Here is a 12,346-nt window from a genome sequence, read left to right as displayed (position 1 = left end):
CGGTTAGTGACCCTGTCTACTTAGCCCGGGTTCGAATCGCGGTAGGTGCAACCATCTATAACCTAGGAAGGATATTTATATATTATATAAAAATAAAAAAGGTCATGTGGTTAGTGAAAATAACACACAGATTAGGGACAAGTGTCAACACGTTTGAATAATGAACGCTGAATTTTAGCGCCTATTTAACCACGGTACAGTCACAGTAAATATTTGTACCAGAAGTATGGACACAACTATAACTGAGTGAGGGGGGTGTATCGGTTTGTAGCAATTCAGGCACAAAACTTAATGAGTGGGTGTTCAATAGAACTTTGGTTATCGAATATCAGATCCATATTATAGACCAACTTTAATAAAAAACAAAAAACTATATTTATTAGGTTACCAGTGGGAGGCTTCTTTGCACAGGATGCCGGCTAAATTATGGGTACCACAACAGCGCCCATTTCTGCCGTGAAGCAGTAATGTGTAAGCATTCCTTTGCGGTCTGAAGGGCGCCGTAGCTAGTGAAATTACTGGGCAAATTTGACTTAACATGTCTCAAGGTGACGAGCGCAATTATTGTAGTACCGCTCAGAATTTTTGGGTTTTTCAAGAATCCAGAGCGGCACAGCCTTGTAATGGGCGTATCAATTACGATCAGCTGAAAGTCCTGCTCGTCTCGTCCCTTATTATCATATAAAAAAATAGGTTCTTATCGAGGCACATATGCATATATGCACGGCCTAAATGATATTCACGCCCCTCTACTGAGTATAGACTAGTTTTGGAAGAAACTACATACTTTATATAGTATTGCTTTTTTTTCTTTTTCTTTTGTATTTAATATAAAGCTTATTATTTGTTTGAATGCGTGGTAAAGTTTTTCTTCCAAAATATTTTTTTTTTCTTTATGTATGCTGCGTCTTGGCAAAGACAGATTTCTTTCAACAATGATCCAATATGCTGACTGGATATGATTGTATTTTGGTGTTGTATTTAGAGAGGCTTTTCCAGTTAGAAGTCTCTCGATCCTTGTCCACGAATCTTGCTGCTAGTCCCTGAATGCCTACGCTTCACCCCAGTAAATTTGAGCCTCCCAGGACCCTGAAGATGAATAGCAAGTTTGTGTCTGTGACTGTTAAGACTACTCTGGTAGCTGCTACTGTATTTTTCTTTTTCTTCCAAAATAAATCCATTTTCATTTCATTAATATTGTAATGCTGCGCCGATGTGAGCAGGTACTGGTCGGTGTGGAGCCGGCAGGTGGCGGTGCTGGTGCAGCAGGGTCTGTTGGTGTTGGTGCCGGCGGCAGCTTTCGTCCAGACCTGGCGCTACATGAGCAAGGGACCCAACGACATCTTGGAGGTAAACATTATTATAGAAATACGTGATGGATCAACAACACACCTCTTGCACCTATAGGTATTACCTATAAAAAGGCATAAAGGCATTAATTTTCTCAAAATTGATTCCTTTAGAAATATTTTTTATGTAACTTTTCTCAATGGCGCTCTCTTCTCGAGAGAAGAAGCGAAGCAAGTAACTCTTCCAGAATTCTCTTTTGGGCTCTTTTAAATGAAATATACAATATTGTACTGTCATTGCTATTGCTATAAAATAATAATAAACTAGTCCCAAGCTGTCCGATCACTTAGGCATTCAGCTGTGGAGTAGTAGAATCTGCGACAGAGTCTTTTTTTAATAAAACATTAAAATTTAGTTATCGATAATGCCTGAATAGTGACTAGGACTTTATTATTAAAGTGTATACATTTACCCTTAAAGTTATTATGTATCTTATGAAGCCTACTAAAATTAGTTACAAGCAACCCCTTATTTCTAGTGTTATAATAATGAAAATCACTATTAAGATCAAAAAGGTGACGATTTTTGTGAACGTATATTACATTTTTATAAATGTACTGACAATGAACAGTCATAATATTTACTTTTTTAGTTAATTTAACAACAGCACAACATTTTATTTATGTAAGCAACAAGGCCCTACTAATTACTATTAATTACAATAACTAACAATCTACATAGGTTTTCTTTTCGTATTTATGAATTAGTTACTTTTGGTGTTAGCCAGTTCACTAGACTTGGCTAGAGGTCCTGGGTACGAAGTGTTGAATATAATACATATCAATACACTTCATAGGTAATGGTGATTTTTGGTACCTAATTATTAATATCATTGTTAATGTTATTTTCTGGGTAAGAGTTAATATTAATTGTTATAACTTCTAGTACCCACCACTATTTATAACATTCTACCATCAAACCAAGTGAAACATTACGAATGTATTACATAGATGGCGCTAGCAATCGTTTACATCACATAAATCTTAGCAGTTGTCAAATAAATCAAGTGTCTTAAACGACGTATTTTTGAATAGTGGTATGTTATTTATATATCACTTATATAATATTTTAAAAATCCTTGGAAGTGGGAACTGGATTAAAGAATTTGTGATTACTGATATCTGTATACTTGTACAGTAACTTTTAAATTAATTCTAATAATATTAACTGTTAGAGTTGAGACTTGAGGAAACCTAGTTTTAAAACCTATTACAGTGTATACGCCTCATCTCTACTTGAGACGCTCTAGGCATGATGCAATACTAGGTATAACTGTGACTCAAAAGTAACAGTGACAAGTACCTGTTACTAAATACTAGTTGTTACTTGTTACTTTAATACTACCTGTGACAATAATATACTAGCTACGGTACTGGATACTGCGTATATTTTTCGTTGTTTGGTGTTAGGTACTTGTAAGCGCCATCTTTACGTAACTTCGAATTTTAAAAGTTGTGTTTATTGTGGTAAAACAGAACTTACCAATAATTATTATACTTTCGTACTTACTACGATATTATTACTTTCGTACGTCATTATTATACTTTATGGAACTATAGGTCTTCATTAAAAAAATAGTGTAAAGTTTTTGAATTGTGACCGTTTGTATCCTGAATAAATGAAATAAATAAATTCAATGTGACGTGTCGGAGCTCAGGGCATGCTCTGTCACCTGTTGAAAGACCTCTGAATGGTCTGAAACTAGTCGGTACCCACACCAATAAAACGTGAGCAAAGTCGTATTAATTAATAGGTACCTACATTATTAAAATTTGCCCTTATTATTCAAATAATTTCAGAATATAGTAGAAATAAATATCATAGAAAATATATTATTCAGTAGGTACCTTAGATTATTTAAGTGGTAGTAACTATTAAATTATCGATATAGATTTTTTCTTGCGATGCGTGACGATACATACGTCTCACCCCTAGTAAGTTTGAATTACCCCCTATTATATTTAGATAATACGGTGTCGTTTGTGTTTATTTATTTATATGGGCAACTAGCAAATAACACTCTTTACATGCTTAAACTTAAAATATAATAATAGAGTTAATTCACTTATAAGCTACCACAGCATTCATAATTTTTACTTCGTTTATAAGAAGGTAATTTTAACAATTTCAAAACTATAATCTATAAATATTGTAATATATAATAGAAAAATAAAAATGAAATATGAAAACAAGGTTTCTAAGTCACGTGTGTAAATTAAGTATTTTATTTTTATATTGAGCAAGCCGAATGGATAAATCAATGTTCTGCGATATTATATTATTCTGTTCTGTTATATTAAATATGAACAACAAACGTGTTTGCTAATCTTATATATAAAATTCTCGTGTCACAATGTTAGTTACCTTACTTCTCCGAAACGGCTTTACTGATTTTTACCGAATTTTATATACATATTCAGTAGGTCTGAGAATCGGCTACTATATATATTTCATCCCCCTAAATGTTAAGGGTGGTCACACCCCAAATTTTTTTATTTTTTTGGACGTAATTTTTAACAGCATTAAAAAATACATACAACGCTAAATTTTCAACCCTCTACGATCAACCCCTATTTTTGTATCGCGATTTTTATATAAATCTGTCCGTCCACAAATCCGCTATAGGGTTGCAAGATCGCAATGGATCAATACTTACAATAATAATTGAAGTACGATAAATTTGTTAGGTCTGATAATCGGTTGCATCTACTTTTTACACCCCAAAATTTTTTTTTATTACTTTATATAGCAATACAACGTTTGCTGGGTCAGCTAGTAATGTATATAATAAAATATTATATAATATTAGATACCGTGAACGTACAGTTTAATTTTTATTAATGTATTGTTCAAAGTACGTGTCAAACAGCCTCGATCCTACGGATATTTCCAGCGAACCAACCTCGATCCTCGTGGCTTGTTGAAGTTGAAGCGAAACATTTCGAACGTATAACATAGATGGCGCTAGCAGTCGTTCACATCGCCCTGATTATATTTATCGTCTTAAACATATATATATTTATGTTCGGATTACTTGTTAGAATTCTGTGTTGATAAAATAAAAAGACAATATGACTTATTTTTGAATAGTGGTATGTTATTGATATATCACTTTTGTCAAATATTAAAATTAAGAATTCGACGCGTACGCTTACAATATTCAAATTGACTCCGGTACCACAAGGGTATTTAGTACTTCTGCCAATATATTGGTAGAACAATCTGCTTTTATTGAGCAGAGTAAATGTTATTACGATACTTTGGTTAATGATCCAAAAAAATATAATATAGTTTTATTAAAAACCACAAAATCAAATAAAAAACTGCTTGTTTGTGGAGACTTTAATATAAATATTTTAGAAAATAGTACTTTAAGTATTAAATTATTAAATCTATTTAAATCATACAACTTATCCAATATGTTCATGGAACCCACAAGAATAACTTCTACTAGTGCCACATGTATTGATAATATTTTTTCAAATGTGAGGGCTACTAGTAAAAACATAATTAGTAAATTGGATTCGGACCACTGTGGTCAGTTAATTCAGTTTGAATCTATAAAACCAAACTATATATATAAACTATACAAATTAACTTTTGTGCCAGTTACATCAGACCGCATAGAAAGAGTGAGGACCACCCTTGTTAGAGACCTCCCATTTTTTACATAATATATTAAAACCAAATGAAATGTATAATTTATTTTTTAATAAGTTCTATAATTTAATAAATTCTATTTTCACTTTTAAATCGGTCCTCAAAACTGATGCAATAGTTTTTAGCGAGTGGGCAACAGTTGAATTACACAAAAACAGGCAAAAATTGTACGATTTATATGCGGAGCGACAATATAACTGTAGTGATGACTTCAAAAGATATGTTCATCAGTTCTCTAAAAATTAAAAAAAAGATTGTACTATTGCCAAGTCAAGGTATATACGAGATAAAATAATCAATAGTTCTAACGTGATAAAAACGACTTGGAAAATTATAAATAAAGAAGCCGGAAGGGTGACCCATAAAATATCTGAGTTAAATTTAAACTTTGCTAACAGGTCGGATTGCGAAGTTGCAACAATTTTTGAAACGTTTTTTACACCTGTTAACACTACAAATTCGTTGAACTCATCACCAGACTCCGCTCTTTCACTATTGAAAGATAACATTTTTGAATGTGATAAAATCTTTAAATTTGATCATGTTTCTGGCTCTGATGTTATAAAAGCTTTTAAATCTATTAAAAATAAGGCGACAAATGATCTTTGGGTCATATCAGTTAAACTTGTCAAGTCTTTGATTGATATTATTGCACCACATTTAGCTATTATCTATACTAATATTATAAAGCTGCAGTGTTTGTTTGTTTGAACGCGCTAATCTCTGGTACTACTGGTCCGATTTGAATGATTCTTTCAGTGTTGGGTAGTCCATTTATCGAGGAAGGCTATATGCTATGTTTTTTTTTTCAAAATTAGGGATACGTAATAAAATTGCTATTTTGTAACACACATTTCGAAAACCTATTTTTGCGTGCGCTGGAAAAACTATTGACAATAGAACAAAATGATGTACAGGCTATATTTTATTACTTATAAAACTATCGCGTGAATTATACTTTAAATGGCAAAACAACGTTTGCCGGGTCAGCTAGTATTCAACAATTGTATAGAATATGGTGAATTTCCTGACCTAATGAAACATAGTAAAGTAGTTCCACTGTTTAAATCAGGTTGTACCAGTGACCCTTCTAATTATGGACCAATATCTGTACTACCCTACAATGAGTAAAATTTTTGAAAAGTTAATTTTAAATCAATTGCTTCGTCATTTTTTCCATAATAATTTATTGCAGTCCAAACAGTTTGGTTTCACCCAGGGTCGTTCAACTAGCGATGCTGGTGTTGACTTGATATATATTATATATTTGAAGCCTGGGAAGAGTCTCGTGATGCACTTGGCGTCTTTTGTGACTTATCTAAGGCGTTCGTCACGAAACATTAGTCAGAAAACTTCACCATTACGTATTAAAAATAAAGCATTGAACTAAATGACATCCTATTTAAATTGTAGTCTACAAAAGGTGGATGTCAATGGAAAGCGGTCCTCTGGATCAATAGTTAAAATGGGGGTTCCACAGGGCTCGTTTTTAAGACACTAAATTACACTTAATTTACATTAACTTTTTTGACTCACTCGTGTAAGTCATTGATTATTTGACGTTTAAGTATGTTTGTTGCATCATTTTACATATTATATTGTAATTGAAATGATTTGTAAATCGATGGAAATGTAAATCTTGATATAAAAGAGTGGCAATGAGTTTCTTGCTTCTCGAAGTAGCGGTACTTATATTCAATAAGAAAAAATTTTTTTTGACATTCATAAGTGTAATTTCCGTGACCTGCATGAATATAGTTATTTTGATTTGATTTGACGTGACAAACGTCAAGCCGATGGGTTGTCGACGTCACGGACTAGTAAAATAAGAAGGACTCCGCGCCGTGATATTAGCATGTGAAGCACCTTTATGCTAGTGTGTGCGGCTACTAATCATATATTCAGAAATACTTTTATAGTATTGTTTTTACACTTTTTCACAACGCACGACGTCATTTTTAAAATATTTTATATCGACGCAAACTGATCTGTCACAGACGATGGCAAATCTCATAATGGCGGTCGATCGGCTTGTATTAGTGTAAGTGTATGCGTGGGGCTATGTATTTACACGTTTACCAGCTTGTTTTGGTGCCTCACTGTTATGTAAGGTGACACGGAGTCCTTCTTATTTTACTCGTCCGTGGTCGACGTATTTAGTGTGAACGAAACTAGACCGTTCTTTTTCCTTTGACGACTAGTCGATGGACTAGTTCAAATCGTGGACTGTTCACCTCGACGATATTGTAGACGCTAGACTCATAGACTGTACAGTCTATTACAAGTTTACGTTGTGAGACGGAACGACCGAATCGACTGTATGCGCTCGTCGCGACCGCCGTGGCTTAGAATATAATGTGTTAATTCGTAATAATGACATTAATTTCTACTGAATAAATTAGAAATATTAAAATTCAATTCTCATAATGATGTAAAATTAATAGGAATTCTACTAGCTTAATTAAAGCAAAAATACAAAATAATAATTATTTTGGCGAACTTAAAAGATCAACTGATTTTTTGTACATGATGAGATACTCTGTAAAAGGCTGGTAGTGTGAAGTTATAATGAAAATGGTGAATATATCTAGTGGTGATAATTAGTTAATAGTTTACATTATCTTTTAAACGGTCGACAAACGAACTCTGTTGACGTCTGTCATAGTCTATTAATTGAAATAGTTCATTTGAAATACGTGAACCGTCGACGCATCGTCAACTGGTTGATTGAACTTGTCCGTTCATTCAACAACCGATCGCTACTTGCTGCGTGAATGGAACTAGAGTTGAGAGTTGAGACGTAATAGGCAAAATGCAATACTAGATAGGTATGACCACAGAACCGAAAAAAGTAGTAGATGTGGTATCATGTCATTTTACTATGGACGCTAGAGTTGAGACGTAGCCTTAAGCCTTTAGGGCTATCACAAGGAGGTTTTTAGTCGGTAGGGGGTGTTTACACCCGAGCCCGACACATGGGCCCCGCTTCGGGGTCTTCAATACGTAATAGTTATTTATGCAACTGTTGTGTAATAAGGGGTATTAAAACACGAATGTGGATTTATCACACGAGGTGAAGCCGAGTTTGATAATAGTATCACATGAGTGTTTTTATACCTAATTATCAACAGTTGCATACAAGACTTTATCTACACCCAGAATATGAATCCTCTAAAAGATTCTGGAACAGTTAGCTTACTGCTAACATTAAAACACCCGTCCTAGTAGTAACCTAATATCATTCATTACTGATTATATACAAATAAACTAAGTATTAATGAAACAATTATTTATTTTAGGAGTAATTTACATTTTGTATGCTGAAATAATTAAAATTCACTCGTATATAATGTTCTTTTGCAGCGTTTAAAATTAATCGCTCGTATTTTGTAAACAAAACAAAAAAAATGGCGGGGATTCAAATAACCTAGTTTTTTTTACGGCGCGCGACTTCTGGTAGTGTGGAACGCGCGTAAACGAAAATGTTTTTTTTTAAATTCATACAGATACCAGGCATCGAGCAATAAGAATGTGGCTGTCTGTTGAAAATCTTTGCGCATGAGGGGGTCGGAAAAACGAAACATAGGAGTGTTGTTATGAAATTCAGTACAACATTACAATACTCGTTTGGATGATGTAATGGTTATTAGAACATTGGGTGTTTTAATGTTGGCAATAAGCTAACTGTTTCAGGATCTTTAATAGAGAATTTAAAGCATGGGTGTATTTAAGGTGTTTTCCTCCTCTCAAAAGAAAAACAAAAAGCAGGCAAGTGCAAGCGCGTTGCCAGGAGTGGTGGCCTAAGTCTGCGTGACCCGCTGTTGTTCGGCACACAAAAGCGTACACACCTTCCCTCTTAGCACCTTAAATATGTATGCCGCCAGGTATACTTCTCTTCTTAATTGGACGTAGTTCCTGAAAACCATTCCAAGCCACAAACATCACATTTTGAGGAATTCGGTTTTAAAGTTTAATAAATGTTAATGTAATCTATACATGTGGGATGGGCTACTAGAAGTCATGGTGCCATTTAAAGAGTGACAGTAGGCCTGCCATTTTTTGTCAGTCCGTTAATATGAATCACGTGACCAGTTTTGTGTTTTGAACTCAATTTCGACATGATTGTGGTTTGGAACGTTTTTCTGGAATTACGCTCAATTGCAGTTTACTGTATCCCACTATGCCCATGACAAACAGAGTGGGATACAACAATCCGACACATACAACCTTAGGTACATAAACCTTAAAAAATATTCTCTTCGACATATTTCACTTGGTGTGGGTGGTAGACTTTAATTATAATATAATTGTGCACTTTGAATTAATGAATAATCATTTAGAAGTTAAATCTAACGAATAAATAATGATGAATGTATCGTATATTATATAAATAAAAACGAAATTGACTTTTATAAGTGTATCTCAGTCTGTAGTAACTTAACATACTAGGAGAAAAGAACTTAACAAGTTATTTCTACTTTTTCGCTGCAAGGATCATCCCCATGATTGCTTTGATGAGTTGGTAAGATACTTTTGAAAAAAACTTATTTTTTTTATTTTGCACAATCTTTTCGTAGTTCATTGTCGTTACTTATACTTGTCATATCATATGATACCAATTACTATACGTCTAAAGAATTTAGTGATCTCATAAGTGATAACCCTCACTTATGAGATTAATAATTATACAAATTAAATTTATAACCAAAATTAATGAACGATGCGGGAATTGAATCAGCGATCTCTCGGGCACCGTCCGAGCGGTCACGTCACTTTAATTAAAATTACAAATTGTTTATATTTGAAAGAGCTTGGGGTTTCTGTAGATGTTGGAGTTGGACAAGACATACCAAAATTTACAACCGCGTTGGGTAGAGCGCTCGGTTGGACCCGAGAGGTCTCGGGTTCGAGTCCCGCATCGTTCATAAATTTTGGTTCAAAATTTAATTTTTGTGGATAACCATACGAATGATGAACATTGGTATCAGTTGCCCTATCGTACTCCACTTTTCTGACGTTTTCATTTGATGTTAGTTAAATAGTTATATAAAAATATTATCATTGCAATTTTTAAATTCAAATTTAGAATATAGACAAAGATGAAAGAAATAAAAGCTTCCGTCAATGTTTGAGTGTTATCGGTACACACTACAATGAATAGACTAATCAGGAGAGTGTCATGGTCAAAGTGAAAGATGCTCTACTTCAATTTTATATTTTTTAAAGGATTACAAACAAGGAAAGGGTTATGTTATTTGTTTTTAGGTGTAGATATTTTATGTGATTATTAGTTAATATACAATACTATTACCATTTTTATAATGGGGGTAATTAAAGACATACACGAAATACGTGAAAAAGTTGCTATTTTCAAAATTAAATTACTTTCCTTTACTGATTTCATGTGTTTTAGTAACTATAAACTTCTAAACAATAATTTACATACCTGGCTTTTAAGTATAACACGCTGAGATTATCTCAACATTTAAAAAAAATATATAAAGTAGAGCATCTTTCGTGACGACTCTGGACTTAACCGAAAATTGGTGGGGCGCGTCTTCGTGAATTGTAACTATTTATAGACAGTCTACAGATTGCATATTTTACGAAGCAAGCAGCGTTTCATCTAACTTATGTCGTACTGACGGACTAAAGCGCAAAATTAGCCAACCCTCCTAGAAAAAAAAATGACCAACCACGCCCCTGAGTGCCCCTTTACCTGTAATTACACCGGCACACACTACAAGTGCACAAATTTTCATCGCTTGTCCATAAATTTGACAGAATTATACATTTTATATGAACAATCCAAAAGCGAGGAAATCGTGAGTTTTAATTTCCTAGACACCTATAGGCTCCAGAAAACTTGGAAATATTTAAGATAATAACTTTTTACACACGTTCAATGTTAAGCTCGTAAATATGCTCCTATCTTTATATCCCCAGTCAGCACTAACTATGGTCATAATTCATTCATCGTATGTGTTAGCAATAACTTTAACAAAACATTAAAACAATTCGATCTTGACTTAGTCTGTAGCAACTCTGATTCCATTAAGCGTCTGTTAGAAAATGAGTTCTTTGGTCAATCTGGTGGTCGAGCTGATAGTATGTTATTAGAAAAATAGTACAATAGTGTTAAGCATTTGATTCGTGTACGTAACTACTCAAATTTTTCTTATTTTTTATCTGTAAATGGCTTTCTTTTACTTTATCGTGTATCTATTGTAAAGTGTTCAGCTGTAGATTCTTTTTTTTATGAAAATAAGGGACGACTCGAGCAGGAAGTTCAGCTGATGGGAACTGATACGGCCTACCCTATCCTACCCGTCATTACAATGCAGTGCCGCTTAGAATTTTTTAAAAACCCAAAAATTCTGAGCGGCACCACAATTGCGCTCGTCACCTTGAGACATAAGATGTTCAGTCCCATTTGCTCAGTAATTTCACTAGCTACGGCGCCCTTCAGACCGAAACACAGTAATGCTTACACATTACTGCTTCACGGTAGAAATAGACGCCGCCGTGGTACCCATAATTTAGCCGGCGTCCTGTGCAAAAGAACCACAGGTAAAATTAACTTTCTCCAATAACATAAATAAAGAAATAATGTGTGTTTGGTTGTTCAGCGGGTCCAGAACTTGTACCGGCCGCGGATGGGCGAGGCGGGCGTGATGGAGGTGCCAGCGCGACGAGCCGGCGGGGGTGACCAGGCCGGGCCCCGGCCGGCCGTGGCTGCGCCCGACCCGCCGCCCAAGTACACTCCGCCGCCGTCCTACTCCACGGCCACCGGGGCCCGCCTGCTCAACACGCTGCGGAGGAGCTTCAGGACTCTCAGGAGGTACACACCCAACAATACTATTATTATTTGTATGCACTGACCTCTACTATACTGCCTTGGTAATCGAGAAAAACATTGTTTTAACATTTTTAATAGGGTTATTCTAAAACATCACAAATCGTGTCTTCATTACCATATTCTTAACTTATTTTAATCAATATTTAGGTAAGAGGGCAGTAACTGCCATAGATACTGCACTCTTGCTTAGTATTATTTCATACTGCTATATTGCTTAAAGAATCCAAAATAATAAATTTAAATTACTACTTAAAACGGCAGTAAAGAAGCATTATATCATACTGCCCTTTACCTTAGATTTTTAATTATATTTTGACCATTTCACTATGGAGTAAAGAACGTTACTGCTTTTTAGAGTATTATAAGTAAGGTCTTTTCAGAATTTCTTAAGCAGTATGTCTGTAAATAGTAGGGAAAATAAAAAAAATCGTTATTAAAAATATTATTCATCACTTTATAAGTTACTGTGTTTCATTT

At 34.3% G+C, this 12,346-nt stretch overlaps 1 protein-coding gene across 2 annotated transcripts in view; it reads left to right on the top strand.

Annotated features, from left to right (window-relative positions):
• Window positions 1-12,346, top strand: part of LOC126972050 (sodium-dependent transporter bedraggled) — a 46,488-nt gene that overhangs the window by 24,192 nt on the left and 9,950 nt on the right. For both annotated transcript variants that reach the window (XM_050818623.1, XM_050818624.1), the window contains 2 exons: window positions 1,224-1,350; window positions 11,640-11,851. In XM_050818623.1, the coding sequence (XP_050674580.1) occupies window positions 1,224-1,350; window positions 11,640-11,851 (339 nt within the window). The remainder of the gene's footprint in view (window positions 1-1,223; window positions 1,351-11,639; window positions 11,852-12,346) is intronic.

This window comes from Leptidea sinapis, chromosome 25, assembly GCF_905404315.1.
Source record: "Leptidea sinapis chromosome 25, ilLepSina1.1, whole genome shotgun sequence".
Lineage (NCBI taxonomy): Eukaryota > Metazoa > Arthropoda > Insecta > Lepidoptera > Pieridae > Leptidea > Leptidea sinapis.
This window is presented reverse-complemented; position numbering and strand designations above follow the sequence as displayed.